General features: G+C 37.5%; 1 protein-coding gene across 4 annotated transcripts in view; it reads left to right on the top strand.

The window, feature by feature from the left end:
* cpx (synaptic transmission protein complexin) overlaps positions 1-16,145 on the top strand; it is an 874,417-nt gene extending 858,272 nt beyond the window's left edge. For 3 of the 4 annotated variants that reach the window (XM_070087414.1, XM_070087416.1, XM_070087413.1), the window contains one exon: positions 15,573-16,142. In XM_070087414.1, coding sequence (XP_069943515.1) covers positions 15,573-15,592 — 20 coding nt within the window. In that variant the 3' untranslated portion in view covers positions 15,593-16,142. Of the gene's footprint in view, positions 1-7,598; positions 7,623-15,572 lie in introns of all 4 variants that reach the window. The other variant, XM_070087415.1, reaches the window with a different exon arrangement.
* The last annotated feature ends 1,902 nt before the right edge of the window (positions 16,146-18,047 follow it).

The raw sequence follows: 18,047 nt of genomic DNA, 5'->3' as shown, positions 1-18,047 counted from the left end.
GGCTATACAGCCATATAAAGGATAGTAATGGACATTAGTAGAGGTTCATTGTTTCTTCGTCTCCCCCTTTTACTCCGTCCCTTTTCTCTTCATTTAAATTCGCTCTTGTCTTCTCTTCAGTTGCTCCCTTTATATGTTCATGTAGCATCCAACTTTTCCCTTCACCCTTGGGAGGTTACCATAGTTCGTGTCTGTTCTTCCTTACTGCCATGCGTGAAAGCCCAAATACCTACAGTTGCTTCTCGCTCTCCTTTTCTTAATCACTTCCGGTCTTATTCTCATGCAGTCGCAGTGTACACCGATGGCTCTTAATCTTCTGAAGGCGCCTGGTTTGCAGCAGTATTTCCGGATAGCGTAGTGCGAGAGCATTTATTAGACTCGGATAGCATTTTACAGCTGAATTGTATGCAATTCTCGTAGCAATTATCCGTATTGCATCTATTCCTGTGTCGCCATTTGTGGTAGTCTCAGACTCCCTTAGTGCTTTGCAAGTTAATAAAATATATGATTCGCCTCATCCCCTGGTTCTTCGTATACAACTTTGGTAACGCCTCATCTCTAGCAAACAAATATATTGTTTTTGTTCGGTCCCCGGTCATGTTGACGTACAGGGCAATGAACAGGCAGACACTGCTGCGTGGTCAGCAGTACATGACCTTCCAGTTTCATATAGAGGTGTTCCACTTGCAGACTATTTTGCTGTAATTTGTAACCACCTTCGCAAACATTGGCAACAACGTTAGTCTGATATGATACATAACAAATTTCATTCTATCAAACCAAGTTTAGGTTTCTGGCCATCTTCTTGTCATCGATGCTGAGGTTGGGAGACTACACTCTCTCAACTTCACATCAGACACACTCGTCTTACTCGCGGATATCTCATGGTGATTCATCCTGTTCCACTGCTAGAATTGCCAGGTTCCAGTTTCGGTTAGTCATTTTCTGTTGGCTTGTCCTGTTTATCAACGAGCATGCAGAATTTACCTCCGACGTCGTCACTGCTCTAATGTCCTTACTTTATCTTCCCTCCTTTCTGACGGACCCATCTGTGACTCAGACTCACTGACTTTCTGACAGCAACTGATTTACTACACGAACATTGATGATACTTTCTCTAGTACTCCTTACAGCCTTTTCTAACTCCCCCTGTGTTGTCCATTCCACCCTTGCTACTCTATAATCCTGCACTATCCCCTGTCTCACTGCTCTGTATGACCCTTGTAGGTTTAGCGCTTCTTTTTATTATAATTTTCCAATAGCAAGTACTTCGACTTTTGCCATGATAGGTGACACCACCTCTTGCATAACGACGATGCTCAGAAAAATTATCTTTGTTCGTCCAAACTCACCTTTTTGCTAACCTGACTCTCAAGAGGTATTGATGCAACTTATGAAGCAAAGCTTGCCTGATAATGTCACTATTAGTGATAAGGTCATCCAGGTATGTCCCTGCCACAACCAGCAACCCATCCGTAACTTCAGTTATCATTGAAATGTCACAGGAACATTTCCCATCCCAAATACCAGTACTTTGAACAATCTGCCTTTGATGGTGAAAGCAAAGATCTTCTTTACTCTGTGTCAAAGGACCCTGAGAGTTTTCCTTCACTAGATCCAGCTTTAACAGGTCAGGCCAGTAATGTTATCTATTCTGGGTGAAGGATAATCGTCTGGTTAAGTGACAGAAATGACTTTTAGCATTTGCATATCTGCTTTATGCTTTCTGCCTTTTGAACGAGGATACGAAGTGAGATCCTCAGTCTTTAACTATGCTCTATAATATCATCCTCTAACATGAACTGCATCTCAGCCTGTAACAGATTGGCGTTAACTGGGTTAGCACGTAATGGTTGCTGCTTGATAAAAGCATTATGCACATCTACATTATGAAAACCCACGGTACAAACCAGAGGCATATCCACAAAAACATTGAAAACTGACTGGCTTTATATTAGGTGAGACTTCCACAAGTTAGTCTGGTATGCAGAAAATCTCGTTATTAAAACAAACGTCAACACAATGTCACATATCAGAAATATCACATTCAGGGTTCCACTGAATTTATGACTGACATGTACGTTGGCGTATAGCACTGTTTTAATTGGTTTATCTGGCATATTCGCCTGGAATATCTTTTATCTTGGTGAGTATCTTGTAATTTATGCCACTCAACTTCGCACTGATCTTAAAGAATTCCGTAAATCTTGTTTGCTGTTTATTAATAGGAATAGGTTAAATAACTAAAACCAAGTCTCCTGCTGGAAAAGGACGTGGCACGACCAAATTGCAATACTGGTACTTCAAAGCCTTTTGAGTCACTCTCAGGTATACTGCAGCCAAATTACGTACATGAGTAGAAACTACTATTGTCATACGAGGGTAAAACCTTCCTTGTAAATTTCACCAAAGTTTTCATGACGCCTAGATACCCAGCCATGGTTCTTTTATGTACCACCCCTATTTTTCTACCTTCCATTTTGGGAGCACCACTGTTTAACTTTCCAAGTCGGACGCTTCATGGCAAGTAACGAATCTTTCCACATAATTATACCGGAAAAGGTATAAACAAACTCGTTTTTTTAACTACATCTGCCTTGGAGACGGACTATACGCGAGTAAACAATAAGGGATAATCCTGCTGCTGTTTACTATATTATTATATTTTACAGATGAGATGAGATTTGGACAAAATCATCATATCATAATCAAGGGGGAAGCACTAAACCCATAGGATTATACAGTGCTTGGGGGAGGGATGGAAGGTATTCAGGCTTAATTCAGGGAACTGGAGCACAGATCCAGTTCCCTATATCAAGAGCCCCTCACCAGCATCAAGGAACCTTCCTTGAGGGGAAATTGGACAAAAGATTTCAGAATGCCGGAGATGTGGCCGCATCTGAATCCCATTGAACAGATGACCTACTTTTAGGTCAATGTCATGTTTTGCCTCAACAGTATCATTCAAGTGCCTGTGCAATATACATAAATCGTGTCACAGCCGACGTCACTAGAAACAGCTTCAATATCAAGTCTTTTGCTCGTTCCAAATCCTTTCTTATCATTACTAAAGATTCAACACATACAGTACGCATCATTTCCGACCAGTAATTGCGTCATGAATTCATCAGAGAGCCCTGTGCACATGTAGACCGTGAAAAACTCCAAAAATAAACTGTGCATTATTATGCTAGATATAGCCTTGCCGTAGGCTTCCAACAAGATGTTATTAACAATAGTGAGTATCGCAACAAGGTGCAATATACCTCAGTATCCTCGGAAGTGACATCAATTAGCGACTGTGAATGTTTCATAGCTACCGGAAAAGTACTGTAAAACAAGTTTAAGATTTAATTACTTCTTTTGCAGGTGTGTCTATCCAGGCCATCAATCAGAACTCTTGCGATAATTCCTTTTATCAGTATACGTTCCTCTAGCAGGTCGTTGCTCATGACCGGTCTATGAGGGTCACCTACTGCTTTACCAAAATAACTAAGATAACGGTGCCCCCGAGGCCTGATGGCTAAAGTTCTTGCTTCACACGGTGAGGATCCGGGTACAATTACCGGCGAAGGGGTGGAAACAGATAGTTGACTATCGTCTGAGAGGCAAAATTAACGCACGAGACACTTTTTTCAATGTCATCTCTCAGTTATTGTTTGTGAACTGACAACAGTTATGGTGCTGATTTTTCTCCGTTGCAAAATTCACATTCATCGCTTTTTCCCCCAGTTTTGTAATTTTTGTAGCTCAGTATTTTAATTCTCATAAAGTGACCCATTCTTTCATCATGAGAGGAAAATAACTAAAAATTAGGACTGGATTATCCTACTGAAAAAAATTGCACGTAAATTTCAGTTTGATTGGTCCCTCAAATGTATTTTGACAATTTATATCTGAAGGTAAACAACCCCACTTTAATAATCTTTTCATCTCTGCCTCTAAACGCTTCTTAGTTATTAACGATATAATTTTACATCGTTTCCAATTAGGAAACGATGTAGAAAAATTCTCCGTACCTATATTGTTCATCTGATGCAAGAAAACATGGTATCTGTTAGAAGTTATTGTAACAATACAGGGCGTAGCTGTAGTTCCGGTGTCCTGCCTAATTGCTTGATACATGACCGTTTCTGGTCTACCTCATATTTCTATACTCTTAATCATGCATCCCGACGCAATTTATATATAAACACAAGGTTTTAGTCAGTCACTATAAAATTGATTTGACCAGCACCTTAGTGTCACAAAATCCCCACTCTCGTATTTGTCTTTTTTGGCAGTGAGTATTCCAGTGAACCTGCCGTAAAGATAATTACTGGAAATTTTGCGAGGCTTTCAATATAATATGGATGATTTGGTTTGAAGTGGCTACCACCCAAGCCTAGGGCCGTTGCTGTATCGCATGCAACTACGATTCTTTCGAGAAGTTTAAAATGTAATGGCTGCAATTATAACCATAATTTTTAAAAGGGTGGATCGGTAAGCCAGTGGAAAACCTCCGTCAGATGACTAAAAGCTCCAGCAGAGAGTCATCATATGACTAAGACGCGTCAGGAAACATCTCGATCCCTAACATACCTTACCTAACTTAACCTATCATATCTCAAGAAGTAACTATATGTAATGAAAGGACTCGGAATTATCCTGGGCACTTTTTCTCACAGCATCAATGACAATTGCGTGAGCTTGCGAATCATTCCCGCACCCTCTATATATATATATATATATATATATATATATATATATATATATATATATATATATATATATATATACTAAATTAGGGAGGACTCGCTACAATAATAAATATAGATATATTAGTGAAGAAGCCTTGATAGTTGAGCCTCAGTCGTATATATTCCAGAGTGAACCTGAGCATCTGTATTCCATCCCAATTAACCTGCGGTGTTTTTTTAAAGCAAGTGAAATGGAGTTACAACAGGAATAGACCATTTTTTAAATTTTCTTAATCATGTGCATTGCTACCAAAAAAATATTTTTCGAAATGTTTTATGTAGATATAGGTATATGAACTAGATTTCATATATTCAAGTTGTTTAAATATTATACATTTTTTTTGGCTGTACATAATCATGATATTAAGAGATGAGTTAAATATATATTTTAATTAATATAGATTAGATATTTTTTTGAAGAAATATCTGAGACATGTTTTTGAGAAATGTTTAAGCTCAGTATATTTTTCAGACATGTACATATTGCTTTGTACTTCCCTTGTGTGGGCGTTTTGTCACGTCTAATGTCATGTACTGTCCCAGGAGATGTCTTGTACTGTCCGAAGAGATGTCATGTACTATCCCAGCAGATGTGGTCAAAATAATCCCTACCATACGAGAGAATGACTCCCTCTGTATGATAGAGCCACATCCTCTGTATGACACACTGCCACACCATGGGAGAGACAGAAATGTTTATATATATAAATGACACACCACATACATGACTAGGGTGACACAGGTGTACTCACTACGGCCTCCTGGTCTACTCTGCATGACTGACAGTGTATATACCAACCAGACTGACATAAATACCTGCTTATTACGTCCAATGGGGCAGAGCTCTCCATATAGGTCTGTGTAAATTGCACTGTAACTTTAAATGGCTGATTCATACTACTTCTCGGATCCATTCTACAGCGCTGATCATTCACCTGCGTCCATGACTTTCCATAACACCACTGGCCAATCTGCATCAACAGTTTAACCTCAATATTTCACTTTACATCTACTTTACATCCCACATCAATAATTTTCCTCTTCTTCATAAATGGTCTTTGAAGCATCAGTGATCAGCAATATATAAATCCTGGCCCATACTGTGTCAATGCTCTGATATTAATTTTCTGCCATACGTCACTGGTTCACCTTACATCATTTGTCAGTCCCACACCAGTGGTCCACCCTACACAACTTCACTGTACAGCACTGGTCACTTGTAAATCACCGGCTCATAATACATCAGTGATCTAACTACATCAATGATCAACCGCTACATCAGTGAACCACCCTACATCAGTGGTCCACTCCATAACAATCATACAATCTACATCAACAGATCCACAGGATCTGTCGATTTTTCACACTACATCAGTGGCATATCCTACATCAATGGCTCACCCTATATCAGTGGTCCACCATTTATCAATTATCTGCCGTATATAAATCCATTCTACATCAATGACCCACTACACATCAACCGACCATACTAGGTAAATGGTCCAAAATCATCAAAGATTCATCTTGCATCAATGGTTTTTGCCTGCATCAATGTTTATCTGTATCATTGGGCCAGTATACATCAGTGATCCATTCTGCATCAATGATTCACCTTTCATCAATGATCCATCTCACATCAGTGGTCTACCCTACATCCATGGCCCTCCCTTACATCAATAATGGACCCTACATCAATGGTCCATCCTACATCAATGATCCACCTTGAGTCAATGGTAAACGTTACATCATGATTAATCCCATAAATGAGAGATTCTTATAGAATTATTAGTTCACTGTTCATCAACAGTCCAACCTGCATCAATAGCCTCCCCTTTATCAATGAATCACCTTATTTAAACAGTGATTCCGCTTCATCGCTGGTCACCTTGCATCAATGATCCAACCTACATCAAGATCCACCCTACATCAATTCACCACCCTACAATAATGCTCCACCCTAATTCAATTACTCTACATCAATTGCTCACCCCTCATCATTGCACCACCCTGCTCCCCATCAATGTTCCACTCAAAGCTCCGCTCTTTACGTCAATTATTCACTCGTCAATGGTTCACTCTATAAAAATGGTTCACTCTGCATCAATGGTTCACTCTATAAAAATGGTTCGCTCTACATCAGTGGTTATTGTTACATCAGTGGTACAGTCTATATCAATGATTCACTCTACATCAATGGTCCATTCTTTATCATTGGCTCACTGTACATCAATGGTCCAGTCTATATCACTCTACATCAATAGACCCTTTGATACCATTGTTCACTACATCAAAGCTTGACTCTATATTAACGGTTCACTCTACATCAATGGTCCTTTCTCTATTCATTGTTCACTACATTAAAGGTTCACCCTATTTTAGTGGTTCACTCTACATCAAAGGCCCAGTCTACATTAATGGACCACTCTACATCAATGGCCCACTCTTAGTGCTTCACAACACATAAATGGCCATTCCAGACGAGTAGTCTACCGGACACTACTAGTCCAGTGTGTATGACTAAAGGCTGGTCCACCCAACTCAGCCTATTCATGACTGTCCTACACATGACTGTTCTACAAAATGACTGTCACAACATGACTAATAAACACATGACTGGCCCACACATGACTGGCCCATACGTGACTGGTCCACACATGACTGGTCCACCCTGAGTAATGGTCTGGTTCACCTTACACGACACCCCGATGAACCAGGCTTCCAGGGATGCGCCACATATGATAATCAAGCCTGATTTTTTTCAAGTAATTTTTTTTTTTTTGGGTCAGTACGGAATGACACTAACTGATTTTTTCATTTTGTTTCTTCCCCCCCTCCCCCCTTCATGAAACCGAATATTAGAAAAATTTCACATTCTTAGCGGTGGTAAGTCGCAGAAGTCCTCGCCTGTCTTTTCATAATGCTCTTCTGCATAAGCTGATTGCAAAAAAAAAAAAATTCTAACCTTTCAGTTCTCTCCATAGTCGAAACTCAAGTCAAGCACTTAAGAACGCAGATGCAGGGCGGAATTGTGAACACGAAGTACAGTAGTTTAAAATCTAGTACTACTACTAAAACTACTACTATTGCTACTAGTACTACTACAGCTACTACTACTAATAATAATAATAATAATGATAACTGTTACATGTGCTTACACATGTGTGTGTAAGCACATGAACCTAAGGTTCTACTGATTATTTTTTCACCGATACACACATGCTATACAATATATATATATATATATATATATATAATATATATATATATATATATATATATATATATATATATATATATATATATATATAATATTCTGGGGGATTACATGGTAAACCGACCACAGCAACACAGCCGCCCTGCATTAAGCACGACAGAACGTGGTTCCTTGTTGAACCAGCTGTCAAGCTGTATAATAATTCAAAGCTTTCAAACGAAGTGTTTATCTATTGAGAGACTGAGTATCAGAATTCCTCACACACACTTAAGTCCTTCACTCATCGCTCCTCACTCAGACCTTCACTGGCTCTGTCGTAGTTCCATGTGAAATTTCTCTATGGATCGAATGTTGCACAGATCCTACCTCACCCCCGCTCATGTTTTGACGTGTCCAGACTTTTTTGCTGCGTGTGTAAAGGTCTTTATCATTGTTTATGTTCTCTGTGTGCAGTCGTGCTCTCCGTGTCTCCTCCCTGCAGCTACCGCTATTTATCTTACTATATACCTATAACTCATCTATTTATCTAACGCTGCTGCTGCCCCACTCTCGTCTCCTCCAGGGCATGTAATGCTCACTAGATGCTGAATTAATTATTCTCTAAACGTCTATTAAATTGAAAGCATACGTATTGGTGCATGAAACACTTCACAATCTAATTTGATGTTAATTATTCTCGGTTTCATTCTCTTCGCTAGACGTGTGTTACAGCAGTGAAAATCTCCCACCTGTCAAGTACATCAATAACAAATCTTAATGAAGCTCACTTGCTAATTTATCATTATTTTCACGGGGGAGCGCTAAGCTCGCAATGGGGAAACAGGAGGAAATGAGGTTCGATTCAAGGAAAGGGAGGATAGCTCCGATTCCCTGGATCAAGAGCCCTTCACCGGCATCGAGGCACCACCCTCGAATGTTCTTATAAACAAAGCATCGTATTCCCTAAGTATATTACGTTCATTATACGATGTTAGTAAAGGATAAGGAAACACTGATAGTTATATATATAAATATATACACACTGAGTCCTTACATGTTTATTGCCAGTCACCTGAAGTTATTAATTAAAAAAATAAATTTAAGTTTGAAATGTCCCCTAGAAACCATAACACACGTTCTAATGCCTCCAACTGTACTCTCATGACTTTAGTATCTGTTGCAAATATCTCCCTGTATGTGTGCGTGTGTGCGCGTGCGTGTGTGTGTGTGTGTGTGTGTGTGTGTGTGTGTGTGTGTGTGTGTGTGTGTGTGTACGAGAGAGACTCCCCGTGTTAATAAAACTCTCCATGTGTATGTTATTACTTTGGTTTGCCTTAATGTTTGTGGACGTCCCCTGTCCCTCACTCATATCCTCACTTCCCAGTTCTGACCCCAGCGTAAGCCCTGTGTCTCCCCAACTCAGCGTATTTAGCCCTGCCCTTGTCTCTGTACCAGTGTGTGCTCGTGCTATCCCTGGTGCTGCTCCACCTTCATGCGCATTCCCTTTGCTTTTTGTGTCAATTATAAATTTTTTCCAACTCTTAGAGATGTTTTATCTACAGTTTTTTATTTTTTTTTATTATTCGTGGACAATTATTTTAATCGTAAGTTTATGTAATTATTAATCTTCGAAATTAAAATGTTTAAATGAAAATAAAAACTGTAAAACAATTTCCTTCATAATAATAATTACGAAATTTTTCACGGATAGTGAATTAAAACAGTTAAAACTAAATATATATAAATATATATACATTTATATTAAAAAATCACCAATTCCCTCTTAGTAGGATCACAGTTTGTTACGCATTGGTGTTTTTCTCTCAATACTTCCCTAGCACTGCTGGGCCTCTGCCCGCACACCTGTCTCCGTCAACCTCTCTTGTAGAAGTGTTTTCGTGTTATATTGCATTCTTTATGTAGCATCTCACAATGGAGGAGATTATCCATGCTGGATATTTTATGTTGTTGATATTTTTCAACATCAGGATTTAGGTGCACTGGAATTTATTAAAAAAAAATCACTAGCCTTGATATATATACATTAAATTAACGTATACAATCAAACGTGTAGTTTCACACACACACACACACACACACACACACACACACACACACACACACACACACACACACGCACACACGCACGCACACGCGTATATATATGTCGTGCTGAATAGGTGAAACTGGTCAATTAGCAAGAGCTCGTTTAAAATTAAGTCCTTTCTAAAATTTTCTCTTGTACGTTTAAAGATATATATATTTTTTGTTTTTGTTAATGTACAAATTAATAATTTTTTTCCAAAAGAACCTTAGAAAACTTACCTAACCTTATTATAATAATCGCAATTTAGCTTAATCCAACAAAATATATTTTAGATAAGTTTAGAATAATTTAATAATAAACACAATGAAATGTATTTTTTTCGTTAGGTTCAGAATCATTTTTGCGAAATTGTTACATACACAAATTTTTGCTTGCCTTATATCGGTAAGAAGAGCGTTGGTATTTACGTCAAAATCGCAAGTTTTACCTATTCGGCACGACAAATATATAATATATATATATATATATAATATATATATATAATGTAAACATGATAAGGAACGAGCGAATGCAAGGTATATGATGTTCGCATTATCATATTTATATAATCTATATCATGCAAATATGCAGTTAATAATATATTTAACAGTATATTTCAACTTACTAAAGTTCAAAGAAATTTTCACAATTTACAGCCATCTTAATTGCTTCCTCATTATTTTCCTTATTTGCCTAATTTCGTTGTTGGTAATACACTTCCAACATAAATCTTACTAGAAGCGGTTCACACACTAGTTACACAATAATTCACAAATAACCCGCACATAAAGGAGAGAAGCTTACGACGACGTTTCGGTCCGACTTGGACCATTGACAAAGTCATTGACAAAGTGACTTTGTCACTGGTCCAAGTCGGACCGAAACGTCGTCGTAAGCTTCTCTCTTTTATGTGCGGGTTATTTGTGTATTGTTCCAGTCACGGTATTGTGCCTTTTTGTTTACACAATAATTGGTTGGTTTTATTACGTATAAATATAATTGACTGTACAATCGTTATTAATGTTACATTTTGCCTGTACACCACCAGACAAGAATACTCTAAATCCTAATGTAGAGTTTCAACTCTTTGTATATACACTGATAGATATACCCCTTTTCGTGTATATAATCTGACATTCACGAACATGCTAATCATAAATTGGTATACTCACTAAAATAATTAGTTGACATAAAAGGTACTTTCTATCGTGGAATCGATGGGATATAGTATACAAATATGCAGAAGCTTAACTTTCAGGTGAAGAATATACAAAGTGATATGCCTGTGCGATTTACTGAATATACTGACCAGGTTGAGAGTATACATAGGGATATATATGTTTGATTTACTATTATACTAACCACTTGAAGAGTATACACAGATATATAAGTGTCTTAGTGACTATACCGAGCAAATGAAGCACATATTCCTGCAAATATTGTCCAGAGTTCCTGTACAAGTTAGTTCACAGTCCTGACGCCCAACAGTGAACGTATTGGCAGCACGTACGTAGTTAAGATCCTAGTCATTTACCTAAATCAATGAGTAGTGGAGGTTGGATCCTCGGTCTAGTGAAAGCCTAAGGAGATTTTACAACTTACACAAAAGGACTTCGAAAGACATAAGCATTGCTTGCTTCCCTTACAGACACATATTTAGACAGCTCTTACAATCGAAAAACCCGGGTTCAGTTCTTGGTGAAGAGAGACTCGTAAGCAAGCTTTCTTACATCTGCTCTCCGTTTTCACCCTAGCAGTAAACAGGTATCTGGGTGTTAGTCGACAGTTAAGTGTCGCATCCTGGAAAGTGGCAATATATCTTAGACAAGGAAGGCATTAAAATGAGTTATATCAGGGTAAGAACGCTTAGCCTGTAAATTCATCGGTGTCAAAGTCATAAAGGACTGGGATACCTTAAAAGTGAATAATCTTACAATGGATAACACTTTAGGTCAAGATAACAGCCAATCAAAAGATGTTTATCATGTTTGTCTCCCGATGAGGAAGACCATTGGTGACACTAAGATTCCACACAAGTGTCGCTGTGCATGCCCAGAATCAGGCACCCAAGACATTACACAATAAAGCACTTATAGTTCGAATAAAAAAAATATATTAAAAATCAGTAACTGCCAAAGCAGCCTTCCTAACAAGAAAAGGAAGCAAACAATACGTCTATTAACATTTCAAGCACATTATTGTGAGATTCAAGCATTTCGATAAGCATGTGTCGAATCCTAAAATAGAGGGGCTTAATTAAAGCAGTCTTAGTGTTGTATATATAAAATATAGGTTTAGGAACCATCATGCAGTCCATTGGCTTTAACAAACCAGGTATGAGACTGTGATTAAAATTTTAAGACTGATTATGTCCAAGTGAAGGACAAAAACTTTTATTGGGTAACTAGTGAACAGCGTCTAGTAAAGTGAAACATTGTCGTAAGATGTTAAATATATGACTTCTCAACGAAGTTCAACAAATTATAGCAAAAATCCATAAAATAATTGCATAAAATCTTAAAAGTTGACTGTTCTGACTTTAAGAGAAAACTCACGCACTTACACACACACACATGTCGTGCTGAATACGTAAAACTTGCTAATTTTGGTTTAAATAGCAGCTTTCTTCTTGCCGAATAAGGCAAGCGAAAATTTGTGTATGCAATAATTTTGCAAAAATCATTCTGAACCTAAAGACAAAAAAAATATATTTCACTGTGTTTATTAAATTATTGTAAACTTATCTAAAATATATGCTCTGGAAAACGTACAGAGGAGGATGACAAAGATGATCCCATGTATCAGAAATCTTCCCTATGAGGATACACTGAGGGCCCTGAATCTGCACTCTCTAGAAAGGCGTAGAATTATGGGGGATATGATCGAGGTATATAAATGGAAAATAGGAATAAATATAGGGGATGTAAATAACGTGCTGAAAATTTCCAGCCAAGACAGGACTCGCAGCAATGGTTTCAAGTTGGAAAAATTCAGAGTCAGGAAGGATATAGGAAAGCACTGGTTTGGTAATAGAGTTGTGGATGAGTTAGGTTAGATAAATACACGAGTGGGTGTGGGTGGGTGCGAGTTGGACCTGACTAGCTTGTGCTGCTGGGTCTGGTGCCGTGCTCCATCCTGGAGTGGAGGTAACCAGACTGGGTGGGCCATGGGGCTGATCCGGGGGCGACATGGACCTGCTTCGCATGGGTCAGTAGGCCTGTTGCAGTGTTCCTTCTTTCTCATGTTATGTTCTTATATTTAGTTGGGTTAGGCTAAATTAAATTGCGCTTGTTATAATAAGGTTAGGCAAGTTTTCTAAGGTTCTTTTGGTACAAAATTATAATTTTTTACATTAACATAAATGAAAAAAAATATCTTTCAACGTATAAGAGAAAATTTTAGAAAGGCCTTAATTTTAAATGAGTTCTTGCTAATTAACCAATTTTGCCTATTCGGTACGACGTATTTATGTCGTCCCTAATAAGCCGAAATTGCCGAATAAGCCGACTTCCCTTAAAAATTAAACTTTTCAAAAAATTATTTGACAATGAAAGATAATTTCTTTTCATTGAGATTGATATCAAAGTTTTTTATTTTTATACCAAAACCAACTTAAAAACCTCGCCTAACATCACTTAAACTAAATTTTTTAAGCTAAGTTGTGCTTCAATTTAAATTGATTGAATATTACTAAAAATCAATGGCATATTTTTTTTCGTTATTCTCAGATTGAATTTGGCAGTTATGGTGTAAACAAAATTCTGCTAATCCTGCAGAGGACGGCCGCGGTTTTTACAACAAACTACCCAGTTCGGCTTAATTGGCATATATATATATATATATATATATATATATATATATATATATATATATATATATATATATATATATATATATATATGTCGTGCCGAAAAGGTAAAACTGGTCAATTAGCAAGAACTCGTTTAAAGATATATATTCTTTGAATTTATGTTAATGTAAAAATTAATAATGTTGTACCTAAAGAACCTTAGGAAACTTGCCTAACCTTATTATAATTAGCGGAATTTAATTAAGTATATTTAATTAAGTATATTTCAGATAGGTTTGCAATAAATTAATAACAAACACAATTAAATATTTTTTTTGTTAGATTTAGAATATTTTTTTGCGAAATTATTGCAAACACAAATTTTCGCTTGCCTTATTTGGCAAGAAGAGCGTTGCTATTTAAGACAAAATCGCAAATTTTCCTATTCGGTACGACATATAAAAATACATATAGTGTGTGTGTGTGTGTGTGTGTGTGTGTGTGTGTGTGTGTGTGTGTGTGTGTGTGTGTGTGTGTGTGTGTGTATTATTCATAAATACCAATCATACAATTACATAGAAGCCCATCACACTTACATCACGTGCACATTATATAATGTACATATCACGTGCACATATAATATACACATCACGTACACATATAATGTACACATCACGTGCACATATGTACACATCACATGCACATATAATGTACACATCACGTGCACATATAATGTACACATCACGTGCACATTATATAATGTACACATCACGTGCACATTATATAATGTACACATCACGTGCACATTATATAATGTACACATCACGTGCACATTATATAGTGTGCGCATCACGTGCACATTATATAATGTGCACATCACTTGCACATTATATAATGTACACATCACGTACACATATAATGTACACATCACGTACACATATAATGTACACATCACGTACACATATAATGTACACATCACGTACACATATAATGTACACATCACGTGCACATTATATAATGTACACATCACGTGCACATTATATAGTGTACGCACCACGTGCACATATGTGCACATCACTTGCACATTATATGTGCACATCACTTGCACATTATATAATGTGCACATCACTTGCACATTATATAATGTACACATCACGTACACATTATATAATGTACACATCATGTATACATATAATGTACACATCACGTACACATATAATGTACACATCACGTACACATATAATGTACACATCACGTACACATGTACACATCACGTACACATGTACACATCACGTACATATAATGTACACATAACGTGCATATATAATGTACACATCACGTGCACATATAATGTACACATCACGTACACATATAATGTACACATCACGTGCACATATAATGTACACATCACGTGCACATTATATAATGTACACATCACGTACACATTATATTCATCAAAAATCACATAACATTTCCTAACAGTATTCATATTACATTACAATTTATTTACTTTATTAAAGTCATACTCCCGTAACAAAAGATATTTAAGTCAGAATTGATTATTTTGAAAACATATTTCGATAACACATTCAGATTTATGGAAAATAGATTTAGATAACATATCATAAATCTATATAAGATTTTTAGAAAGATTGAGAGTCAGAATTATTTTTATCACATGATGTTTTAGGGATTTAATTCTTGTAAGTGAGTTGATGTAATGAAGACACTAACACTTTGTGGTCCCCCTCTTCCTTCACCCAGGCAAGTGCGTGCTGCAGTAAGGCCACCCCGGGCCGCTCTGCGGGCCACCCCCCGCCGCTATGCAACATAAAAGGCCTACAAGCGTCTCCCCTCTCGGGCGACGTGTCGTCATTCTTACCCTCTACCCTCTGGCAGCGGTACTCCTGTCTCCTCCTCCGGCCATGCAACAACTACAGCAACCCCAACAACCAAAACAGCAACTACTACTACAGCCTGTAAGGATATACAAGTGTGAACATGCGGAAGAAGCGAATCAAACAGACTGCAAACAAGCCATGACGATCTTGGAATCTCTGCTAGCGGTTATTGAAGTTGTTTTCCAAGGAACTCTTTCATGGAACACCAATGAAGAGAATTTCCCGTGGAAGGTGTTTCTCACACAAAATAAATCAACAAGGTAGAGACAAATCTTAATTTGAAACCCACGGGGAAAAAAATATATCATTAGATAAGGTGCATCGTAGTTCATGCTTTTGTTTTACCAAATATTGCAGAGTAAAAAGAGAACCTTATTTTTGTTAAGTGTAGGGACGGCACCCAGATGCCACAAAGGCATATGGCTACATCAATTTGTATAACTTGTATATGGTTACGACTATAATTCCCCCGCCCCCTTCCCCACGTTGCAGTAGCATCAAGTAGGTGATTCATAGACACATTTTGGTTTATTCAATGCTTCAAGTGGCAACTGTTTGACAGAGCTTCACTATAGAGATTTGATAGCACCTTCTTACGATCACACATGATGGAGTGAGATCGTTACAAAAAGAATGTCACTTTTTATATGAGATCAACTGACAACACTTGTAAGGACATTATACATGTCCATCACACACATATATGTGCACATCACTTGCACATTATATAATGTACACATCACTTGCACATTATATAATGTACACATCACGTGCACATTATATAGTGTACGCATCACGTGCACATTATATGTGCACATCACTTGCACATATAATGTGCACATCACTTGCACATTATATAATGTACACATCACGTACACATATAATGTACACATCACGTACACATATAATGTACACATCACGTACACATGTACACATCACGTACACATATAATGTACACATCACGTGCACATTATATAATGTACACATCACGTGCACATTATATAGTGTACGCACCACGTGCACATATGTGCACATCACTTGCACATTATATAATGTGCACATCACTTGCACATATGTGCACATCACTTGCACATTATATGTGCACATCACTTGCACATTATATAATGTACACATCACGTACATATAATGTACACATCACGTACACATATAATGTACACATCACGTACACATATAATGTACACATCACGTACACATATTACACCTCACGTACACATATAATGTACACATCACGTACACAATGTACACATCACGTGCACATTATATAATGTACACATCACGTACACATATAATGTACACATCACGTACACATATAATGTACACATCACGTACACATATAATGTACACATCACGTACACATTATATAATGTACACATCACGTACACATTATATTCATCAAAAATCACATAACATTTCCTAAAAGTATTCATATTACAATTTATTTACTTTAATAAAGTCATACTCCCGTAACAAAAGATATTTAAGTCAGAATTGATTATTTTGAAAATATATTTCGATAACACATTCAGATTTATGGAAAATAGATTTAGATAACATATCATAAATCTATATAAGATTTTTAGAAAGATTGCGAGTCAGAATTATTTTTATCACATGATGTTTTAGGGATTTAATTCTTGTAAGTGAGTTGATGTAATGAAGACACTAACACTTTGTGGTCACCCTCTTCCTTCACTCAGGCAAGTGCGTGCTGCAGTAAGGCCACCCCGGGCCGCTCTGCGGGCCACCCCCCGCCGCTATGCAACATAAAAGGCCTACAAGCGTCTCCCCTCTCGGGCGACGTGTCGTCATTCTTACCCTCTACCCTCTGGCAGCGGTACTCCTGTCTCCTCCTCCGGCCATGCAACAACTACAGCAACCCCAACAACCAAAACAGCAACTACTACTACAGCCTGTAAGGATATACAAGTGTGAACATGCGGAAGAAGCGAATCAAACAGACTGCAAACAAGCCATGACGATCTTGGAATCTCTGCTAGCGGTTATTGAAGTTGTTTTCCAAGGAACTCTTTCATGGAACACCAATGAAGAGAATTTCCCGTGGAAGGTGTTTCTCACACAAAATAAATCAACAAGGTAGAGACAAATCTTAATTTGAAACCCACGGGGAAAAAAATATATCATTAGATAAGGTGCATCGTAGTTCATGCTTTCGTTTTACCAAATATTGCAGAGTAAAAAGAGAACCTTATTTTTGTTAAGTGTAGGGACGGCACCCAGATGCCACAAAGGCATATGGCTACATCAATTTGTATAACTTGTTATATGGTTACGACTATAATTCCCCCGCCCCCTTCCC

Source organism: Cherax quadricarinatus, chromosome 21, assembly GCF_038502225.1.
Source record: "Cherax quadricarinatus isolate ZL_2023a chromosome 21, ASM3850222v1, whole genome shotgun sequence".
NCBI classification, from domain to species: Eukaryota; Metazoa; Arthropoda; class Malacostraca; order Decapoda; family Parastacidae; genus Cherax; species Cherax quadricarinatus.
This window is presented reverse-complemented; position numbering and strand designations above follow the sequence as displayed.